This window comes from Schistocerca cancellata, chromosome 1 (assembly GCF_023864275.1).
Source record: "Schistocerca cancellata isolate TAMUIC-IGC-003103 chromosome 1, iqSchCanc2.1, whole genome shotgun sequence".
Taxonomy (NCBI): domain Eukaryota; kingdom Metazoa; phylum Arthropoda; class Insecta; order Orthoptera; family Acrididae; genus Schistocerca; species Schistocerca cancellata.
Window position 1 is genome coordinate 963,270,294 of NC_064626.1, and position 24,168 is coordinate 963,294,461.

A 24,168-nucleotide genomic window follows, 5' to 3' on the forward strand; every position below is an offset into this window, starting at 1 on the left:
GACGAGGCAACCGTTGGTTGCGAAAGCTAGAATTTTGTGTGTATGTTTGTGTTTGTTTGTGTGTCTATCGACCTGCCAGCGCTTTTGTTTGGTAAGTCTCATCATCTTTCTTTTTAAATATATTTTTCCCACGTGGAATGTTTCCCTCTATTATATATATATATATATATATATATATATATATATATATATATATATATATATATATATATATATATAGAGAGAGAGAGAGAGAGAGAGAGAGAGACACACACACACACACACAGTGTACGGAAAGTTCTTTAGGAGTAAAGGAGATCACTCAAAGGATAGCGTGCACTTTCGGTGAACTGATATCTTGGCTGATGTCAGCATCCTAAAGCAAAAGACTTACACTTCGAAAACAATCACCAATTTATAACATATTAATTGCATGCATTTGGACCAAAACATATACCACATTGCTGGTTATATCTCTAGCATATTTAACTGTAAAAACTGTCCGGATATCAGTTCATACAAAATGCAAACATTGACATACTTGGCCTGAAACTCAAGAGACCACCTACTTGTTTTACACCTAAAAAACTGATTTTTGTATTAATGGTGACAGTCAGCATTACTACAAAGACAAGCCTTTTCACTGCTTTTTGTAAGATGCTTCCTAAGGGATGCAGTCTCAAACATAGTGTTGTGAAGTAAAATGTCTTACAAGAGTCTGCTTGTATGCCCATTTTTGTTGCTTTATCACAAGCAGTTTCCTATTTATTGCTGGATAGCACATTTCAATCAGCAACACTTCCTACAATTTAATCCCTTTAGACGTTATACTCTATTCGCAAGGCGAGGTTGCAGCTTGTCACAACTGCTGTTAAACTCTTATGTTTAGGATGTGATAAAGAAAGTGAAAGAAAACATGGGAAGAGCAGTAAAAAGGCAAGGGAAACAGACCAATGCCAAGGCTTGCAGACATTGCAGCCTTTCTGGCCTGATGTAAGGAAGACTTTTAGGCTTGGTATAAGGGATGGACAACACACTTAGCACAGTTTATAACTTAGATAAATAGAGTAGTCAGAACTGAAGAGTGGTAGAAAGGAGAGTACTGACTTGCTTAATATCAAAGTTGAGAGCAACACAGTACTTAAAGAATTTCTTGTCTGTGGAGCAAGATTATTTGGATGATCAAAGCAAATAAGGTATTAGAAGTAGACTGGCACATGTGAAGAAGGTTTTCTTCGATGAATGAGTTCCACTGCTATCACACAAAGGGAAAGACAGTTTATGTGGTATTTGCTATGGAATTCAGGAATACTTAATCTGGTGCTGGAAGGAGCAATATGGAGAAAAACAGCAGGACAACACATTACAGAACATGATGGGTGTAGTAGTCAGGTAAAGATGAACAAGATGGGGGACAGTATCCAACTGTGACTAAAAAAAAGAGTTGTACTATGTGGTTTCCCTATTTACTTTTTCTTGTAAGCTGTTCATGGTGGGTAAGCATAAAATAGTGAAAGACACTGTATACATCAGGAACAATAATAAGTGGCAATACTGGTTGCAACTAAGTATCCACAGAAAAATAAAAGTGGGGCACAGGGCTGATAATGAAAATGGAAAAGGTGTGGTATAAGGAGGAGATGACATGTTTGTAGTTTGGTTCATGCACAATATAAGCACATATAAAAAGAAGGAAATACAACATATACTTAAAATGAACAACACAACAATCTGTCAGAGTACATCCATGAACCAGATCTATCACAAAAGGGTCAAGCCAGTATGGCAGTATTTTATAGTTCATGAGTGGAAAACAACACAGTAAGTGCAGTACAACATTTAAGCCTGAGCACACAACAATATTAGGCAACTTTATCTTATCAGACAGCCATAGGAGCTGACTTACCTTTATTGATTTCTTTGTGTGAAATGTTCTGAAATGTAAATAATGAAATATTTACATCTACACTTACATACAATTTTTAAGCCTCCATCATTAACTTTTTTAAAACATTTCCACAGTTATTCAAAGTTATTATTATAACATCTGCAACAATTTATCACACAATTTTGTGTAAATGTCTTTCTGTTGTTGTTGTTGTGGTCTTCAGTCCTGAGACTGGTTTGATGCAGCTCTCCATGCTACTCTATCCTGTGCAAGCTGCTTCATCTCCCAGTACCTACTGCAGCCTACATCCTTCTGAATCTGCTTAGTGTATTCATCTCTTGGTCTCCCTCTACGATTTTTACCCTCCACGCTGCCCTCCAATACTAAATTGGTGATCCCTTGATGCCTCAGAACATGTCCTACTAACCGATCCCTTCTTCTGGTCAAGTTGTGTCACAAACTTCTCTTCTCCCCAATCCTATTCAATACTTCCTCATTAGTTATGTGATCTACCCATCTAATCTTCAGCATTCTTCTGTAGCACCACATTTCGAAAGCTATTCTCTTCTTGTCCAAACTATTTATCGTCCATGTTTCTATAGTGATTTTTTTTTTCTTTTCAAGTAAATAATGTTTATTTTTACAGATTTGGAAATAGGTTAGTTCTAACTCTGAAACATGCCCTCATAGTAACAAAACATTCATCCACAAACAAAGTGACTGGTACATCTTTTTCACAGTCATGCTTCTTACATCAACAGTACAGAATCTGTTTCCTCGGCAAAATGCTATAACCACACTTTACAAAATGGGGAAATAATTACAAAATGAATTCCTTTGATAATAGCAGAAGCTCAGCACCTAGAAACAAGTTTTTACAGACTCATACAGTATGCAGTGTTCATTTCTATCACAGAAGTGTGTACCATTATGCATATAAATTTCAATAAAAATACATTAACTGTTGAAAAACTCCCAAGGTTTCTAATTTTTATAACACTGCTTAACAAGCCTAGAAAGGGACAATTAAAACTGTTTATCAATTTGATATCTTTCCAGTGTAAGTGAAGACTTTATTATAATTACTTTTTGAGCTGGAATTAATTGTGATTGTGAAGTGGTGTTCCGTACATTCAATTACAAGCTGAATACGCTGGTAGATACAGAACTGTATGGCCAGTACTGAAACAACAGAAGAAGTTGGAAAGTGTAATGTACACTGGGGTTAGTAAGAACTCATGCTTTATAATAACAGCAAACATGAGTGCCTTATCTGGATCCAATCAACCTTGTATCATCACTTCTATCAAGGTAACAAGAATTGCATAGGAAACAAGAGCTGACATGAAGGTACACCGCAAATTATTGATGGTAGTGGGTACTGTAAAACTCCGTTCAAAACAATGGCTGTGGACAGTAAACATTCCATGCAAAAACACACCATTCTGATGTCTCAATTATACCACCAAATGAGCTACCATAACATTAATATATGACAGACTGTTCTCCTACCTGAGCTGCAATAACACCTACAGGTTCTCCAGGAGGGCACAGTGCTTCCATTGACTTCAAGTAGATCATATTCTTTATTTCCTTTTTCTTGATTTGTCGATGTGAGCAACTTGGTCTGTTGTCCAAATAATGCAAAATAAGACTTTCCATGCGTTCTGTTAGGGCACCTAAGGCTTCGTCCGGTCTGTACTGAGAGGTTATTGTCTGCGGACATACCTTGTTTATTTCTCTAAAAACAAACACAAAGTCTTTGCTATTATGCCAGCAACCAAAGAATGTAACATCCAATTTTTTGTACACAAGGTTCATTCTTCAGTGAAAAAAAAATGTATTTGTTGAGTCTGGTGAAAAGAGTAGAGAAGGGAAATACAGGACAGAGGAGCAAGGTTATTAGGAATAATGATATCTTATTTCCTGCATTTTTCTATCAGCTGTACTGGGAGTTCGACCTCCTGAATGTAAGTACTGGCAGGCACATCTGCTCTTTGTACATTTCCTTATCTGAAGTGAATTTTCCACTGAATGTAACATAAACAATATTTCCATTCAAAGGGAAGCATCAACCAATCAAAAGAACAGGAACAACTAGAGCAAGGCCGCCAGACACCAAGATTAAAAATATATTTACCTAGCTCAAGAATTTTTTAACAGTCCTTTATGAGAATCCAAGTCTTAAACAGGAAAAAAAATTGTATATGAAAGAATGCTGAAAGGAAGGCAAAGTTCCTCAAAAGCAGGGATGAGAGAATATAAAGGAAATTACTACTAATGAGGAGAGGGCCCAAGATGTGAGATTGACTTTTTGAAACCATCTACATAATGACGTGCATTAGGATGCCAGGTATCTCTCTGCTGCAGCCATTCAACGTGGTGAGTCCTCTTAATTTTGTATTCCTTAAAACTGAACAATGGAAAATCCATGACGGAATGAAACAAATATTGAAAAAGATAGTTGCTACTCACCATATTGCGAAGATGCTGAGTCAGAGAGAGGCACAACAAAATGACTGTCGGAAAGTCATTCGGCCAACGAGGCCTTCATCAAAAACAGACAGTAGAAGATGGCCGGAATCTCACTTTCCTATTGTCTTTTTGTTGCATGTATCTGCAATCCAGCATCTCCGTTAAACGGTGAGCAGCAACTATCCTTTCCATAATATTGTTAGAGCCTTCAAATTGATAGTAGATAGAGGCGTTGTAGCGTACTGGTTAACATAGGAGCTTGATATGCACAAGGTCTTGCGAGATGTTCAAAAATTTTATTTTGAAATCATTATGAAATGTCTTTGATAATTAATTTTTTATTTAATTATTTGTTTTAAACATAATTTTCATAAATTTATAATCCTTTCTAAATCATTTTGATCACTGTATTAAGTTTCTTCCTATCACTCTGTTTTCATTAGGAATCTTTCTGCATGTGATCTTATCACAGTATTTAAATATTTTCAAATGCCAATCTATCAGCTAAAATACAAGAGGTGAGACAATCTATAGTGGCTGTGCAACAGGGTCAAAAATGTATTTTTTGTTACATACAAGATGTATATCCTTTTGGTGCTAATCATCATACAAACATTTAAAACAAATTCTTGTTCACTATGGCCAAAAAGGTCAGATGAAGATTTAAAAGAAGGGATTATAAATAAAAAGATATTGAAGCAAAATAAAGGATAGAAATAATGAAAGCAATAACATGGACTAAAATATAAGATGATCAAATGGAAGAAATTAAATTGAAGTACAAAAAATAATTAAAATCACACACACAAAGATTCAAAATGAGAAAAAAGAAAGGAAAAAGTAAAAGTAAAAAGTAATACAATGATTAAAACAAGATGACAGAGGGATAGCAATTTAAAGAGAAAATACATTTAAACCCATTAAATGAACAAAAATAATGATCAAAGTCATTTTGATCAAGATTTAAAATTAAAAAATGGTGAAGCACCTGGTAAGATTCAATCCCACAACCTTCTGCACTTCAGGTCAATATGCCAAACTCTGTACTACAATACCACTATTTCAACCACTGTCAATTTTAAGGGTCTAGATCTTCATGCAAAATTGTGTTTTTTTTGTGATTATTTGCAAACAAGCACCCTACAATATGAATAACTGCAGGATGGTCCCAGTCCTGGGGATCTCTCTTTGTAAATCTGGACCAAGCTTCCCTTTCCTTACACACCTTCATTTTTTTATGTAAAAGGTGAACCTATAAGAACTGCAAAAAGAGCCCATTATTATATATTTGTGAGGATTAAGAACAGGAACCAGGAGAGATTTCAAAGTCAAATCCACGAATTCTCACCACAGTAGTATCCATAAGCTAACGATTTTGATAAATTGCTTAATGGGGAAGAAATATGGAAGGGCTTCTCAACAGCCCACAGCGCAGACAGAGGGGTGAATCAGTTTGCTATCCACTGAGTCAAAAGAATTAGATGTAACACTAAACATTCACTGATGCCCGATAACAGTACTGACTGGAGAATTGTGATCTCTCATTGCATCTGATCAGCAATTAAATGATCACGTTGCTTCCCACCTCTGAGACTTGGAAGCACTCAAGTCTGAACTGAGACTGCTGAGAGCATTGCTCTGCCCAAGTTTATCACTGCTCTACAAAATGCCAATGCGGGATATTAATGCAAAACTAGCATGAAAACTAATGAACAATTTTTCAGTGGGAAACTTAAGGTACGATATCAGAAATGACCGATCATATGTTAGTAGCATTTGTTAAGGGGAAAAAAAAACATGTTTTACCATAAGACACTATTTCAGAATAAAACAACGAATTAAACTAAATAAGAAATCATTTAATTGGATAGATAAAAAATCTACTCACCAAGCAGTGATAGAACACACACATAAAAAGACTGTTGTGATGAAGGGGAAGGGGGAAGGATGAAGGAAAAGGACTGGAGAGGTCTAAGAAAAGAGGTAGATTTTGGAAAAGTCACCCAGAACCGAGGGTCAGGGGAGATTTACCGTACAGTGTCAAATTTCTGGGATTACAAATCGATAATAAATTAAGTTGGAAATTGCATACCACAGAATTGCTTAAGCGCCTAAACAAGTCTGTATTTGGAGTGAGAATGATGTCATATGTAGGAGACATAAATATAAAAAAAACTTGCATACTGTGCCTCCTTTCATTCTATTATGTCATATGTGACCATATTCTGGGGCAACTTATCAAAGTGAGCAAAATTTTTTACGGTGCAAAAGAATGTGATAAGAATCATTTGGGGTGTAAATTCAAGATCATCATGTAGACACTTGTTGAAGGAACTTTGTATTCTAACCACTGCTTCTCAGTATATTTATTCCTTAATGAAATTGGTTGCAAGTAATACATCTCTATTTCCAACCAATAGCTCAAAACATAGTATCAATACCAGGAATAAGAACAATCTACATAAAGACCTAAAACCACTTACCTTGGTCCAAAAAGTGGTCCAATATTCAGGAACACACATTTTCAATAAATTGCCAGCAAACATTAAAAACTTGGTTTCAGATAAAGCATGGTTTAAACAGAGTTTGAAAGACGTTTTGATAGCCAACTTCTTGTACTACACAGATGAATATTTTAAGAGAGACTGTTTAGCCAGTTTAAGTAAAAATATCTGTTACATTTCTGTTTTGACAGCGCTTTGCCACAACAGTCAACATTAGGTATTTTGTGTATGATAAATTTATTAATAGTGGATAAGACAGCGTGTCAATTCTGTAAATATTAGCTATTCCAGTTTACCACATTGTATTCACCTATTTCGACAATCTCCTGACAAATGATCAGGGTAGTAAGTATTATATTCAAATGTTTTATGTTTTTATGTTATACTTTCTGATATGTTCCACGAGAATCATCTCATTTTTTGGGTCTATGGAACGAAAACTGAATCTAATCTAAGCTAAACTACAGAATGAGAAGGGAACCTATAGTTTAGTGTGGACTTTCAACCACAGTGCAACTCAGCATTTTTCATATCAACAATAACTGGCATGGGTGAAGAAATTACTTGTGATTTATATGTAATAGAACTGACCAGGGATCAAATCCTGGACCTCTGAATCTGCAATGTGGTATTTACTTGCTACGCCACTGGCTAGATCTTAAAAAAAAAAAGATTATATAGATAATATATGAAAGTGACAGATTGCTAGTCACCATATAGTGGATATGTCGAGTCAACAGGCACAACAAAGAGATTGCTAGACAAGTAAGCTTTTGCCCAAATGACCTCCTTCTGAATTAGATAACATACATACATTATTATGAGAAGCAAAGTTGCCATTCAACACTGTGATTTCACTTGCCTGAGACTGCAGTCATGTGGGTGAGTTGCATTTGCATGAGAATGTATGTGTGTGCGCACGTGTGTCTAGTGCTGACGAAGGCCTTAATGGCAGAAAGCTTTAATTGTGTGAGTCTTTTTGTTGTGCCTATCTGCAACTCAGCATCTCTGCTATAAGGTGAGTAGCAACTTTCCTTCTCATAATACCGTTACATTCCATCCTGGATTTTCTACTGCTTGATGCACGCACACACACATTCATACAAAAGCAGCTCACAATCACACATGACCACTTTATCAGGTTGCCGAGGCCAGCCTTTTGGCCGAAAGCTTAGTTGTCTAGTAGTCTTTTAATTGTGCCTGTCTGCAACTCAACGTCTCCAATATAAGGTGAGCAGCATCCTATCCTTTTCATAATAGTGTCAGTATTCCATCTGGATTTTCCATCGTTTGCAAGGTTACACAGGCTTAGACAAAACGTGCAATTATTTAACGAAGATACTCAGACATACAACAAAAGATGTTGCAAGTATGAAGAGACGAAAATAAAAAAAAAAAATTTTTGTACAATGACGCAAATACTGAGGACTCTCAAGCAAATCGTAATACAAAATTGAAAGAATACACAAAATTAAACAAAACTACCCAGAAATTCTTCAAGAAGCTCTGAGAAGACACAATATATTAAAAGAGAAACAATCAAAACCAGTAAGAGTATGAAGAAGAGCAAGTAGAAACTTACAGTGAGTAAACAACATTTCATCAATTAAGCTGGCAAGTGGCACAGTAGCTAAAAATGGAGAAGAATATTTCTCTAAATGTTTCCACAGTTGAAGAGATGAACCACAAACAGTTAATACTGAAAACAAAGATTATGTAATTAGTACCAGAGGTGGTGTACAATACAATTTGAGGTACTAAGAAAGCAAAGGCACTTGGAGATGATGCTTCAATGGAAATGATGGATGCTGGCAGACAAGTAATACAAAAAGAATTTTCAAAACTGTTTACAGAGAACCTATTAAGACACATAATTTATCAAACTGCAATCAATTTACTTCAGAAGAAGAGAGAGAGGCAAGACATTGAACTCTCTATATCTATTTGTTTCCTCTCTGCAACACCCATTATATTCACCATAAACATTACCAATCACAAAGAAATCACACTCGATTTTATCAAGCAAAGGAAATAGCTGACTTTTCACATGTATGCAGAACAAGGGACAATTTGCAGGTCATGAATGAAATCACAAAATGGAGCAGTGAGTGAATTACCACTTGACTAGGATTCTTAGATTTGGAGAACATTTTCAATATTTTTTCATTGAATCAGAGACAATGTTAGAACTGAAGAATTCATCATTCAGTGTTACACCTTCCATTAGACCACATCATTTAGGGATAAATTTGCAACGAAAATGGGTGCCAGAGAATGAGATTTCAAATCATCAAAACTATTCTCAGCATACCTAAAGGATTTTTTTTTTTTAAATTCTTAAACTAGTAAAATGAAGAAGAAAAATGTATAAGCAGAACATAATTGAGCCACTATTATTTTGCTGATGAGACTGTCTTTAAGGCAAATTCATTTAAACAATCAAAACAATATATTTTAAAAGAGTAAGTCTGGAAAGCAACTTTATGATTCTTTAAAAGCACAATGGGCATATTAAAAACATAATTGAACAAATCAGTCCATGAGTTTTCACATTCAAGGCAGCTAAAAGAAGACTGGATAGACCGCAACAGAATGGAACAGAAGAACAAAATTGGTCTGGAGTGCCTTTGAAAAAATAAATCGGGTTTTTAAAACTTAGCTTCTGATGACTGAAAATAACATTTTCCAAACAATGTGTATTACTAGTTTTAACTTACAGCAGAAACACATAGAATACCAATGTGGAAAACATTGCACAATTGAGGGTCTCTCATGGAACAAAAGAGAGATTCATACTGAGAGATTCTAGGATATACAGGAAAACAAATAAATGGATCACGGAAGAGTCTAGAGTGGAAGATGTTATAATGATAGCAGTGCAAATGAAAGAGAGATGGCCAAGATACGTAGCCAGGCAGCTGGATGGTAGATGGAGCAAGGAAGTTCATTGCTGGATTCCATGAGATCAGGAAAGGCTAAGATGACAGCCTAAAATATGCAGAAAGAATGCAGGAACATAGCATAGAACTGAAGATCACAATGCAAATAAAAGTCTACAGGTGACCTTTAACCAGCAATGCATGGAATTCTGGATGGAGCCAAAAATAATCAGATAAAGACTGTGTAACAGTAAGTGATATGTGCAGTATTATTTTTATTTCCCTGCTAGTTTAAGAAGGTTTATTATTACTAAAGTGTAGATTACAATGACTGTTCTAACAGGAATAATAAAAGGATTTAAATGAATGGTGAACTTTAACTCCTACCTCCACTCAGTTTTTGTTGCAGATTTTGCTGCTCTGTACACCCATTTGGGAATCTGTAAGAAGAATAACATTTCAATGTCACATATAAATGGAAAGAATGGCTATCACAATATTGATTGATATACAGTTTCCACTTACATTCTTTTTAGCTTCTTCGACAAGTTTTGTAGGTGTTTCATTCTCTAATTCCTTCCATTTCTGTAAAACTGGTTTATTCATGACAGCTTTACTGTTCTGTGCCAGAAAACCTATCTGTTTCTCATTCAAAAACTGGGCCTTCATGATGTCCATTCCATCTTCACCATAATAGAACTGTGAAAATAATTGTCTTAACGGCAAATAACATATTTCTTGCCTCATATGATTTACTGTTCACTTTTATGTCTTAAAATAATGGACAAGATTAAGTGATTAAAAGTGATATAAAGCTTTGAACATTCTAGGCTAATTGTGTGGCATTAATTACTCCTTTTTATCACATTTATGGAAGAAGTCAGCCCTTTCAAAAGTAGATCAGAAATGGAGAAAGGAAGAGTTGCCACATTCATCAGGAATTGTCATAAATTTAAGAACATAGACATTCATAAATTTGGCCTAGAACAGCATAATGAAGCATGTGCAACAGAAATAGAATTTCACAAAAAAATCCTTCATAATATTAAGTGTATATCGAGCACCTGCAGGTAACTTTAATCTGTTCGTAAACCACCTTGAAGCTGTACTGGCCCATTTAACAACCAAAAACAAAGAAATAGTGGTTTCTGGTGATTTCAATGTAGATTTCCTTAAAGACTCTCCCAATAAGAACTTATTTGAGTTAGTAACACTATCATTCAACTTAATTCCCACTGTAAAGTTCCACACAAGGGTAGCCAATTGCTCTATAATATCTTTATAGAAAAGTCCAATGAACAAAATTATATTACAAAACCAATAGTCAATGGCCTCTCAGACTATGACATGCAGTTCCTTCTGTTAAATGTTAATACTGAACAGGATATAAAATACGTTAAATCTGAACTCAAGAGGGTAATCAATAAACCAAAAATTGATTATTTTAGGACACTCCTCAGAGCCATTCACTGGACTGATGTTTACAGTGCTCATGGCATGAATGAGAAATATAACACTTTTGCTAATCAAGTGCTTACCTTATTCGAACACTGTTTTCCCTCAAAACTTACCAAGGTTAGAGCAAAATCTACAAAGAAGCCATGGATTATTCAAGGAATAGGGGTATATTGTAAAACAAAAAGAAAACTGTATCTGTCAATCCGAAACAGTTCCGATGTTGATGCTACACCACATTACAAGAAATACTGCAAAATATTAGTCTGTAATATGGACATCAAAGCAAACATATTGCAAGGAAAAGATAGTCATATCAGATAACAAAATATAGAGAAGGAGGAGACCGGTGGAACCAGACACGAAGAGGGACAAATAGCATTAAGAGTAAATGATACACCGGTGACAGACGTGTATAGTGTTGCAGAACTTTTTAACAAACATTTTATAACTGTTACTGACACGATGGGGTTGTCAGGTTTTGTAGATGCTGCTATGGAATACCTCAGACCAGACATTTCAAGAAGCTTCCATAATATGTATTTAACCCTCACCACCCCAGCAGAAATAATATCCATCATAAAATCATTAAAATCAAAAACATCTAGTGGGTATGATGAAATATCAACAAAGTTAATTAAAGAATGTGATTCTGAGTTGAGTAACATATTAAGCTATCTGTGTAACCAGTCATTTATCAGTGGAATATTTCCTGAATGGTTGAAATATGCTGAAGTTTAAGAAGGGAGATAAAGAAATAGCATCAAATTTCCGTGCAATTTCACTTTTGCCAGCATTCTCAAAAATTTTAGAAAAAGTAATGTACAATCGGCTTTTTAACCATCTTATCTCAAATAACATACTGTCAAAGTCACAGTTCGGATTTCTAAAGGGTTCTGATATTGAGGAGGCTATCTACACTTACAGTGAAAAGGTGCTTAATTCATTAGACAAAAAATTGCAGGCAACTGGTATATTTTGTGATCTGCCGGAGGCATTTGACTGTGTAAATCACAATATCCTTTTAAGTAAATTAGAATATTATAGTGTAACAGGAAATGCTGCAAAATGGTTCAAATCTTATATCTCTGGCAGGAAACAAAGGGTGTTATTAGGAAAGAGACATGTATCAATCTATCAGGCATCATCCAAATCTGAACTAATTACATGTGGGGTCCCCACAAGGTTCCATTTTAGGGCCCTTATTTTTTCTTGTGTATATCAATGACCTTTCATCAGTAACATTACCAGACGCCAAGTTTGTTTTGTTTGCCGATGATACAAACATTGCAATAAATAGGAAATCAAGTGTAGTCTTAGTACAGTCAGCTAATAAAATATTTGTGGATATTAATCACTGGTTCCTAGCCAATTCTTTGTCACTAAACTTTCAAAAAACACACTACATGCAGTTCATAACTTGTAAGGGGTGTCCCACGAGTACATGCCTACGATGACAAACAGATAGAAGAAGTGGACAGTGTTAAATTCTTGGGATTACAGCTTGTAATAAATTCAACTCGAAGCAGCACACCACAGAACTGCTGAAGCGTCTTAACAAATCTCTATTTGCAATGTGAATTGTGTCAGACATTGTTGTTGTTGTGGTCTTCAGTCCTGAGACTGGTTTGATGCAGCTCTCCATGCTACTCTATCCTGTGCAAGCTTCTTCATCTCCCAGTACCTACTGCAACCTACATCCTTCTGAATCTGCTTAGTGTATTCATCTCTTGGTCTCCCCCTACAATTTTTACCCTCCACGCTGCCCTCCAATACTAAATTGGTGATCCCTTGATGCCTCAGAACATGTCCTACCAAACGATCCCTCCTTCTGGTCAAGTTGTGCCACAAACTCCTCTTTCTCCCCAATCCTATTCAGTACCTCCTCATTAGTTATGCGATCTACAAATCTAATCTTCAGCATTCTTCTGTAGCACCACATTTCGAAAGCTTCTATTCTCTTCTTGTCCAAACTATTTATCGTCCATGTTTCACTTCCATACATGGCTACACTCCATACAAATACTTTCAGAAATGACTTCCTGACACTTAAATCTATACTCGATGTTAACAAATTTCTCTTCTTCAGAAACGCTTTCCTTGCCATTGCCAGTCTACATTTTATATCCTCTCTACTTCGACCATCATCAGTTATTTTGCTCCCCAAATAGAAAAACTCAAATGGTTCAAATGGCTCTGAGCACTATGGGACTCAACATCTTAGGTCATAAGTCCCCTAGAACTTAGAACTACTTAAACCTAACTAACCTAAGGACATCACACACACCCATGCCCGAGGCAGGATTCGAACCTGCGACCGTAGCAGTCCCGCGGTTCCGGACTGCAGCGCCAGAACCGCTATACCACCGCGGCCGGGCTAGCAAACTCCTTTACTACTTTAAGTGTCTAGTTTCCTAATCTACCGTATTTACTCGAATCTAAGCCGCACTTTTTTTCCGGTTTTCGTAATCCAAAAAACCGCCTGTGGCTTACAATCGAGTGCAAAGCAAGCGGAAGTTATGAAAAATGTTGGTACATGCCACCACAACTAACTTCTGCCGTCAAATATATGTAGCGCTACGCGGGCATGCTTTGTAGACACAAAAATAAATACTGGCGCCAAAACCTCTGCGTCAGTAAATATTTTTTTTTTAAAAAAAAGTGGAAAACGAGCTTTTTTTCTCCGCCGCGAGTTTCGACCACTGCATTTTCATACATTATCCAACGAAGTAAATACAAATTCCGTATTGTTCATCTTCGAATGTAGCACAATTTCAGTGTACTACGAAAATCTGACTGGCAAGACTGACTGGGATGTTTGTCAATATGGCCAACTCTACGTTCTGAATTTTTTCCTATCTGTGACAAGAGATGGTTGCTAATCGGAACCTGATGAAATTTGAATCACATACAGTATTCTCTTCACCATAAGAATAATACGAATATAAACATTTTGCCATGTATTCTTTCGTGTTTGTTGCTATCTCATTTAAATCCTGTCTGCCTAATAAACTACGAAACTAGAGTGAGACAACAGCAAACGCGGAAGAATATACGTATCGTGTCATGTTTATATTCGTATTATTCTTATGCCTAATAGTGATACAGTCAGAAATGAAGCACGGCAAGTGACTAGATTTTTAAATCTAAGATGACTCTAATTTCTGTGCAGAATTTGATGTAATAAAGAAGCGGCCGCAAAGATTTTCAAACAGAGAAAAATTTTCACCTAACTCTCGTTCAGAACATGTTCTATCATACGCAGTCTATTATTTGATTCTTGTTGAACATTATCAAAGAAAGCAGCAGTGTAAGTAACAACAGATAGCAGTCTCTTGCCATTGTTTCGCTAATGAGATGATTCCAAGCCATGGTGCGAACCGCGACAGGCCGTAAACACGCACTATCAGAATGCTACAAACAATGCATGACACAGTGCAGTAATGCATTTTCAGCTTAAGAGTGACGCAAACACCTATAACAAAGAAAACGGCACTTATCAGATCAAAGCAAAATAAGCAATCGATTCAAACCAGACGAAGCACGTGAAAAAGGAAGGGTACCCGTATAAATACGGACGGAGCGCCTGACGCATAGCAATGGCTACGTGGTAAAGCTTAACTGCTAAGGTTACGACTCGAACCAAACTACTATAGCTGTATCGTCATTCGTTCAACCTAAATTGTGTCCCATATTACAATGAACCAGCTTTGTATCGATTTGGAGGTGCGGCCTAAAACTTTTCTCTCCCCTTGAATTTCGAGTCTCAAATTTCAGGTGCGGCTTAGATTCGGGATTTTTTTTTTCCTTTATTTCGAGCCTCATTTTTCAGGTGCGGCTTAGATTCGAGTGCGGCTTAGATTCGAGTAAATACGGTAATACCCTCAACATCACCCGACTTAATTCAACTACATTCCATTATCCTCGTTTTGCTTTTGTTGATGTTCATCTTATATCCTCCCTTCAAGACACCATCCATTCCGTTCAACTGCTCTTCCAAGTCCTTTGCTGTCTCTGACAGAATTACAATGTCATCGGCGAACCTCAAAGTTTTTATTTCTTCTCCATGGATTTTAATACCTACTCCGAATTTTTCTTTTGTTTCCTTTACTGCTTGCTCAATATACAGATTGAATAACACCGGGGGAGGCTACAACCCTGTCTTACTCCCTTCCCAACCACTGCTTCCCTTTCATGTCCCTCGACTCTTATAACTGCAATCTGCTTTCTGTACAAATTGTAAATAGCCTTTCGCTCCCTGTATTTTACCCCTGCCACCTTTAGAATTTGAAAGAGAGTATTCCAGTCAACATTGTCAAAAGCTTTCTCTACGTCTACAAATGCTAGAAACGTAGGTTTGCCTTTTCTTAATCTTTCTTCTAAGATAAGTCGTAAGGTCAGTATTGCCTCACGTGTTCCAGTATTTCTATGGAATCCAAACTGATCTTCCCCGAGGTCAGCTTCTACTAGTTTTTTCCATTCATCTGTAAAGAATTCGTGTTAGTATTTTGCAGCTGTGGCTTATTAAGCTGACTGTTCGGTAATTCTCACATCTGTCAACACCTGCTTTCTTTGGGATTGGAATTATTATATTCTTCTTGAAGTCTGAGGGTATTTCGCCTGTTTCATACATCTTGCTTACCAGATGGTAGAGTTTTGTCAGGACTGGCTCTCCCAAGGCCGTCAGTAGATCCAATGGAATGTTGTCCACTCCGGGGGCCTTGTTTCGACTCAGGTCTTTCAGTGCTCTGTCAAACTCTTCACGCAGTATCGTATCTCCCATTTCATCTTCATCTACATCCTCCTCCATTTCCATAATATTGTCCTCAAGAACATCGCCCTTGTATAGACCCTCTATATACTCCTTCCACCTTTCTGCTTTCCCTTCTTTGCTCAGAACTGGGTTTCCATCTGAGCTCTTGATGTTCATATAAGTGGTTCTCTTATCTCCAAAGGTCTCTTTAATTTTCCTGTAGGCAGTATCTATCTTACCCCTAGTGAGATAAGCCTCTACATCCTTACATTTGTCCTCTACCCATCCCTGCTTATCCATTTTGCACTTCCTGTCGATGTCATTTTTGAGACGTTTGTATTCTTTTTTGCCTGCTTCATTTACTGCATTTTTATATTTTCTCCTTTCATCAATTAAATTCAATATTTCTTCTGTTACCCAAGGATTTCTACTAGCCCTCGTCTTTTTACCTACTTGATCCTCTGCTGCCTTCACTACTTCATCCCTCAAAGCTACCCACTCTTCTTCTACTGTATTTCTTTCCCCCATTCCTGTCAATTGTTCCCTTATGCTCTCCCTGAAACTCTGTACAACCTCTGGTTCTTTCAGTTTATCCAGGTCCCATCTCCTTAAATTCCCACCTTTTTGCAGTTTCTTCAGTTTTAATCTACAGGTCATAACCAATAGATTGTGGTCAGAGTCCACATCTGCCCCTGGAAATGTCTTACAATTTAAAACCTGGTTCCTAAATCTCTGTCTTACCATTATATAATCTATCTGATACCTTTTAGTATCTCCGAGGTTCTTCCATGTATACAACCTTCTATCACGATTCTTAAACCAAGTGTTAGCTATGATTAAGTTGCGCTCTGTGCAAAATTCTACCAGGCGGCTTCCTCTTTCATTTCTTAGTCCCTATCCATATTCACCTACTACGATTCCTTCTCTCCCTTTTCCTACACTTCAATTCCAGTCACCCATGACTATCAAATTTTCGTCTCCCTTCACTATCTGAATAATTTCTTTTATTTCATCATACATTTCTTCAATTTCTTCGTCATCTGCAGAGCTAGTTGGCATATAAACTTGTACTACTGTAGTAGGTGTGGGCTTCGTATCTATCTTGGCCACAATAATGCGTTCACTATGCTGTTTATAGTAGCTTACTCGCGTTCCTATTTTCCTATTCATTATTAAACTTACTCCTGCATTACCCCTATTTGACTTTGTGTTTATAACCCTGTAGTCACCTGACCAGAAGTCTTGTTCCTCCTGCCACCGAACTTCACTAATTCCAACTATATCTAACTTTAACCTATCCATTTCCCTTTTTAAATTTTCTAACCTACCTGCCCCATTAAGGGATCTGACATTCCACGCTCCGATCCGTAGAACGCCAGTTTTCTTTCTCCTGATAATGACATCCTCTTGAGTAGTCCCCGCCCGGAGATCCGAATGGGGGGACTATTTTACCTCCGGAATATTTTACCCAAGAGGACGCCATCATCATTTAATCATACAGTAAAGCTGCATGCCCTCGGGAAAAATTACGGCCGTAGTTTCCCCTTGCTTTCAGCCGTTCGCAGTACCAGCACAGCAAGGCCGTTTTGGTTATTGTTACAAGGCCAGATCAGTCAATCATCCAGACTGTTGCCCTTGCAACTACTGAAAAGGCTGCTGCCCCTCTATGTCAGACATAGGGGATATAAAAATGAAAGCTGGCATACTATGCTTATTTTCATTCCATAATGTCATATGGGATTATTTTTTGGGGCAATTCATCAAGTCAAGCTGAAGTTTTCCAGGCACAAAAACGTGCAGTAAGAGTTATATGTGGTGTGAACTCAAGAACATCTTGCAGAAGCCTGTTTAGGGAACAAGGGATACTAACTACTGCTTCCCAATATATTTATTCCTTAATGAAATTTGTGATTAAAAATATAGAACTTTTTCAAACCAACAGCTCAATTCATGGAATCAATACTAGAAATATAAATAATCTTCACAAGGATTTAAAGTCACTTAGTCTTGTATAAAAATGTGGGCATTATTCAGGAACACACATTTTCAATAACTTGCCAGCAGCCATAAAAAAGCGTAACAACCAATGAAATTCAGTTTAAGAGAAGCCTAAAGGATTTATTGGTGGCCAACTCCTACTCCATTGATGAATTTCTCAGTAGAACCAACTGATTTTTGTGTGTGTGTGTGTGTGTGTGTGTGTGTGTGTGTGTGTGTGTTTTGTGTAAGTACAATCTCACTTCTGCACCAGTTCAGTGCAGTAATGTGTTCATTGTAAATAAGTATTTAGTAGTTGTATTACACGTTTATTACCTTATAAATAAATAAAAAACTTTTTTATTTTAAATTCAGTGCATTAGTGTTTCTAAAATGATTCTTTCATATAGCGTTCATTACAAAATGACGACCATGCCACTTGGGACCTGTGGAATGGTACATTAGCTTATTTGTTTGAGTTGTAAATATTTGTCATGTATTGTTGTTTTTCTGACATGTTCTACATCCTGGAGGACCTCCTCACTACGGATCAATTGGAATGAAAGTAAATCTAATCTAATCTAACAAAAGCCATGTGCTCTGAAATAAAAAAAATCTGATAACTAATATCTATAAAGCACAAGAAAATTTTCATATAGAAAAAAGAATGGAAATAATGATCTTGCTTATTAATGGAATAACATAGACAAAGAAATGTGGATTCCTGTGAGAGAAGTGTTTAACAGTTGTGCAATTATGGTTGAACTGATAACATATGTCTTATCTAATAAAATCTGTATTACAGATTACAAAATGTAAACTATTAGATACATGATACACTCAAATCTATTTCGATTTTTATTGTACATCATTACTGTGGCGAGTTGTAATCATCATTCGTGTATTACATTTTTGTAACTCAGCCCTTTGCCTTGACTGTTATATTGAACATTCTAGACATATAAAAGTCATAACACTATTTCAACTTTGTAATTGCTTAAAGAGGCAATAAATCCTACTTGCACCCACACCTATAAGCTGTAAAATGGTGCACCTACAATGGATTACTCACAAACTTTTAAGTGCATATCCTCACTTCCAATTTTTTGCTCACCACAACAGCAATCTCATGCAGTGTAATAGGAATCCTTAATGGTATACTATAAGCCCTGATACATTGACACTTAAGTGGAGTAATATTCTCCAACTGAATCACAGGCCTTAAGAACATGTTTACCATTCATTATACTATATTTCAGTTTACATCAATACATTTTTTTAAAAAAATCATAGCAGTCTTCTTCTTTCTATTCCTCAATTTATGTACTGTATTTTAATCTTGACTTGTTTTCCTTTTATGTTAGTACCGATAATTCTGTTCATCTTTTGTCCTCCAAGTGCCTCCGACTCATTTGCTGCTCTTTCCGTCATGAGAGTGATCCTACAATTCAGGTACCGTGACTCTCATCTATCATATTTACTCTCCTCTAATGGTCTTCAACTTATATTTCTGTGTTCTCTGTCTCTAAAACTAAGGCTGGCAACTCTCCCCACATCTTGCATATTCTGGCAGGATGAATATGGTCTCCAGAATGTTTGAGGTTGTATCAGATGTACTGAAAATGGTGCCATCATAGTTTGTTTTTGACAAAATGTCTTATATTTCTACTTATTGAAACTAAGGCATTGTAAGAAAAACCAAACTGATTCAGTTGGTGCAGGTACCAGGTGACAGAACAGTCATTCAATTTTGAACAAATCGTTCTACATGCAGATATTCTTGCTAAGCAACCCAAGAATTGGAGACACTCTAGGGCAGTTTTTATTTTCTTAAAGCATTATAATACACATTTAAATTTAAGATTTGTTACTTTCTTTAAAGGTTCTTTTAAATGAAAAATAAGTTTCAAAATTATGATATGGAAACATCTGCATATTAACTGGTTACCTGAATCACAGATTTGTCACTGTCTCTGACTGTAAGATCGTAATGTACCATAAGTCCTTCCAGGTGTTTAATCACGCACCTCTGTAAATACCCACTTCTACTTGTCTTCACAGCAGTGTCAATTAAACCCTGCAAAACAGAAACTACAGTTAACAGACGAAATTTAAAATCAAAAGCAAACTCTAAAAATGTATATTAAAGGTATCCAAGAAAAGAAAAAAATCCTGCAATAGAAAATGCCAAAACAGGAAAAACTGGAATGTGGTTAACGTTCTTGGATACCATGAGCTCCAAACTTCTTAAAGGTCCTCCCACAGAACTTCCGCAACTGATCTTTGATGCAGTCCAAGTTGGCAATCTGTTTTATTTGCACAGCTGACTGGTGCTCATAGTAGGGTATTACTACTTCAACACTATTTGAGCAGTGACCCCATCACATTCTGGTCCAGAGGAGTTGTAGCCAAAACTAGAAAACTGAAATAAAATAAAATATGACTTGGACTGCTTCAAAATTAGTGTTGGAGTTAATTGGAAATGGAGCACACACTCAAGTTGGTCAAAGGATGCAGAAGGAACTCAACCCTGCCCTTATCGAGTCAAACATCCTAGCAAATGCCTTAAGCAATTTTGGAAAACCTGATTCTGGGTGCCAGGATGGCGATCCAAATCACCAACTTCCTATATGCAGCTCCAAAGTCCTCCCACTTTATCACCTAGCTAGGTCAAAGAAAGGGCAAGATTTTTACATCCTGTAGAGAGGGAATACCACAGTTAGGGACTAATTCTTCATGACAATCCAGTCTAATGCCTCACTGATAGCTTCCTTTATGGAGCGGAATTTTCAGAGGATTAAAAGGAGCCTTTGAACAAACAGATGAAATTCCTCTGAATAAAAAGTACAATCAAGTAAAACAGAAACTTGCAAACAGAATGAAAGGCTGACAAGTGAAAATGGAACTGAAAACCTATGTAATGAGACAATGGAAGTTGCTATTGTTTCATGTTAGGATGCAGTGAGAGTAGTAGTTGAATTATGCTCCTGTAAAGATGGTACTGAATTAAATAGCAAAGCAGAGCATGGAAAGACTGTTGCTGTACCAATGTTGGGGTTTGAGCAAGAGACTGCTAACATAAATCTTTATGCATTCAATGATGCCGTGAACTGATGTTAAAGTTAATATTGACATCACTGATCTGGTAGTTGATATACATGACCATATACATGATAGTAAAGAACTGGTTCCTGATACAGAGCAAGGAAATAATGTCAGTATTCCAGATATGAGGCCAGATCAAAAATCTGTGGCTGTGAATATTAATGCAACTAGTGATATTGATACAGAATGTGTAAAGTTGGTATATGAGGTTTTTAATGGAATAAATAATAGTGTGAACATGTGTCAGGACGGAGGAGAGTATGAATCAGTGATTAGTGAAATGAAAGTAAATGATATGCAAGTAGAAGAATCTTAAGTGAGTGTGATTGGAATGATGTGTGCGGATAACAAACAACAGTGTTAAAGAAAAAGATGAAATTGCAGATAAAAAATAACTTTATTTCTTCTGACAGTAAAAGTATCTTCAAACAATCTGTAACTGAATGTAAGAGATTTTATCAACAGGAACTTCAATAGCAGAAAAATATAAATTGAACCTAATGTTCACAGTGCTGAAGACAAAGAAGACATGAAGTCATGAACTTGTGAACAACCAATTACTGTCAAATAAAGAATCAAACAGTTACGTGAGCAGGCAAGGAAATGAACAAACTACTATGAATAGAGCACAAAATCTTCAAGTATAAGGTGAAGTCTCTGACAAAGTTATTACTGATGTTGGTTGGGGGGAGGGGGGGGGGGGGGTAGTACAAAGAACTGTTGATGTAAACACTGCATATGTGATAGTGACATTAATGAAATATTGTCTGATATAGTAACAGAAAATGTTAATTGATGTACAGGCTATGGAGATCAGCCAGGAAAATGTTCCTGTAAATAGTGACACCTTTGCAGGCATGAGAACAGATTGGTCACAAGCGTTGAATGAAAGTGTTGATCAAATTAATGATCTAAAGGTAATACAAAAGGTATTGATGTAGACAGTGATGCAAATAGTGATATTAGTAATGAACTGCTGTCCAATATGATGAAAAGGGATACTGTTGATGGAGATGCAAATACATTTGATAGTGTCGAGACCAAGTGTGATGATGTGGATAGTACTTGTAATGTAAATTATGGTATTGATAATTAAAATGAGAAACTTTTCATTAAGCTGACAGAAATATATAAAAATGTGGTTTAAGTGTCTAAATATACCTTGAATACAAAGTCAAATGTGGTCTGTAATTTGGTTACTGTGAACATCTAGAACAAATCTCTTAGTGCATTGTGTAATCATAGTTTTCTCTGTAGAGCTTGGGCAGATGTGGTAGATGGACTGCTGGATGATACAATGTGGAAAAATGGGTAATTTTATGTAAAATGAGTATTCTGAGTGGTGGAAGGAAAAGGGAAATGAAATTTATGAATCATGTATGAGAAAACTGGGAATGAATGATAATTTAACTGTATTTTTCGGGTAAATTATGTAACAAACATAATAACAATACTGGTGACAAATCAGCTGGTTAAAGGAAAAGGTGAAACTTCTGTAGTTAATATTGAAGGCAATGCAAAATAAATAGTGGAAATTAATGTAAATAATGCTGTAGTGATGGTATATGATACTGGTGGAAAGAAAATTTTGGCTAAAGCAAAGTGGCTTTTTATGAAGTTGCCAATTGTAGCTACGTTTTAGTTATCAGAAGTGTATTATGAAGTAAGTAGTGTGAGCAGGATGGAAAAAGTTTTAGGCATTCATAGTGAAATAAGTGATTGGAAAAGAGTGGTGTTTAATATAAATGTACAAATTGTAATTTGGTGTACATTAGTAATGTTCTTTGCTTGTGTATTTATTGGATGCAAAATGATCAATTCTTTGTGATTATTGGAGATCGGAGAGAGAACAAATTTATGGTGTTTTATATTGGTCTGGAAAATGTTTTGAAGTATAAGGGTGAAAGTACACCCAACTTGGCATGAGACACTGGAGCAGGGTGTTAGGTTCTTAGCAAATCCACCAACTGGTGGGGGGGATTCATTACACTTTGATGAACACCACTTGGCGAATAGTGCTTCCCTGAGCTGGATGGTTATATATTTCCTTTCCTAGAATCACTCCATCCTCTGACTATGCTGTTCTTCTTTGTAAGAAGAAGAAGGCACTTATCTCCTACTATCCACAGCCTCGATAGGATGGGCCTGAAAATGAACCTGTAAGGTTTGAAACTAGTTGCCAAATATAAATACTGTAACTGTTGACAGAATCATTAACAAACACTTCAAGTTTACAAAGAAAAGTGTTGTGTGATTTTTTGATTTAGCAATGATAAAATTGTGTGTCAATAATAATGAATTTATTTCAGCTCAATAAGAAATTTAGAGTAAGAGGTAAGCCACAATATAAGAAAATGCAATTTGACAGAAAATATGAAACTTAATTGGAATATGAAACTTAATGTAATATTTTATAGCTGCAAGATCAAATGGTCTTTAGAGTATGTGAAATTCAACTCAGAAAGTCTTTGGTTCAGTTTAAACTGAAATTAAGTCTATATGAAAGTTCATCTTTTCAGGAAGCTTGTAGCAAGCTAGAAACCTTAAGGTGAAGATAATAGTAAAAAGTAAATAATACTGTCTTTAGCAAATTTAAATGAGAACAAGATGTGTCATGAAAAAGCCCTTCAGGCATGAGGAAAGTTAGATGTTTATTCAAATAAATTTTTGGTCTGTTATGTAATGGAAAGTAATGTTTTGTCAATGATACAGTTTGCTGCTGTTGAGAGACATTTTTAGGGAATAAGCAAAGCAGCAGTTTTGATGTCTAATTCATGTAGTGAAGAAGTACATGAAGCAGTAACATATTAAGTAATATAAGAATATATATTGTAATTTTGCAAACACACCAAGTTTGTAAGTAAAGAAGTGGAACAACAGACCAATTGTGATGAGATACAAGAGAGAAGTGTTTCATTGTAATGACACATCTAACTATTATGAGACAGCTTATTGAGAAACTACACAGTGATGCCTTTATGAACAAATGGTGGTGGTACAGACAGGCTTGAGAATATAGTTTGAAAAACCAACTGAAATAATAATTTGTGGAATGACTTATTCAATACACACTGCGGGTAAGTTCATTTGAATGACATTATATTGATCCTATTTCAGTATCATGACTGTTTTTCTGTCAAGAATAAAAACTTT

General features: G+C 36.1%; 1 protein-coding gene across 1 annotated transcript in view; it reads right to left on the reverse strand.

The window, feature by feature from the left end:
* LOC126088396 (DNA-directed RNA polymerase I subunit RPA1) overlaps positions 1–24,168 on the reverse strand; it is a 326,390-nt gene that overhangs the window by 133,660 nt on the left and 168,562 nt on the right. Inside the window, exons 19-22 of the mRNA XM_049906539.1 lie at positions 19,859–19,987; positions 10,251–10,424; positions 10,113–10,165; positions 3,380–3,608 (exon numbers count right to left, since the gene is read on the reverse strand). Coding sequence (XP_049762496.1) covers positions 3,380–3,608; positions 10,113–10,165; positions 10,251–10,424; positions 19,859–19,987 — 585 coding nt within the window. The remainder of the gene's footprint in view (positions 1–3,379; positions 3,609–10,112; positions 10,166–10,250; positions 10,425–19,858; positions 19,988–24,168) is intronic.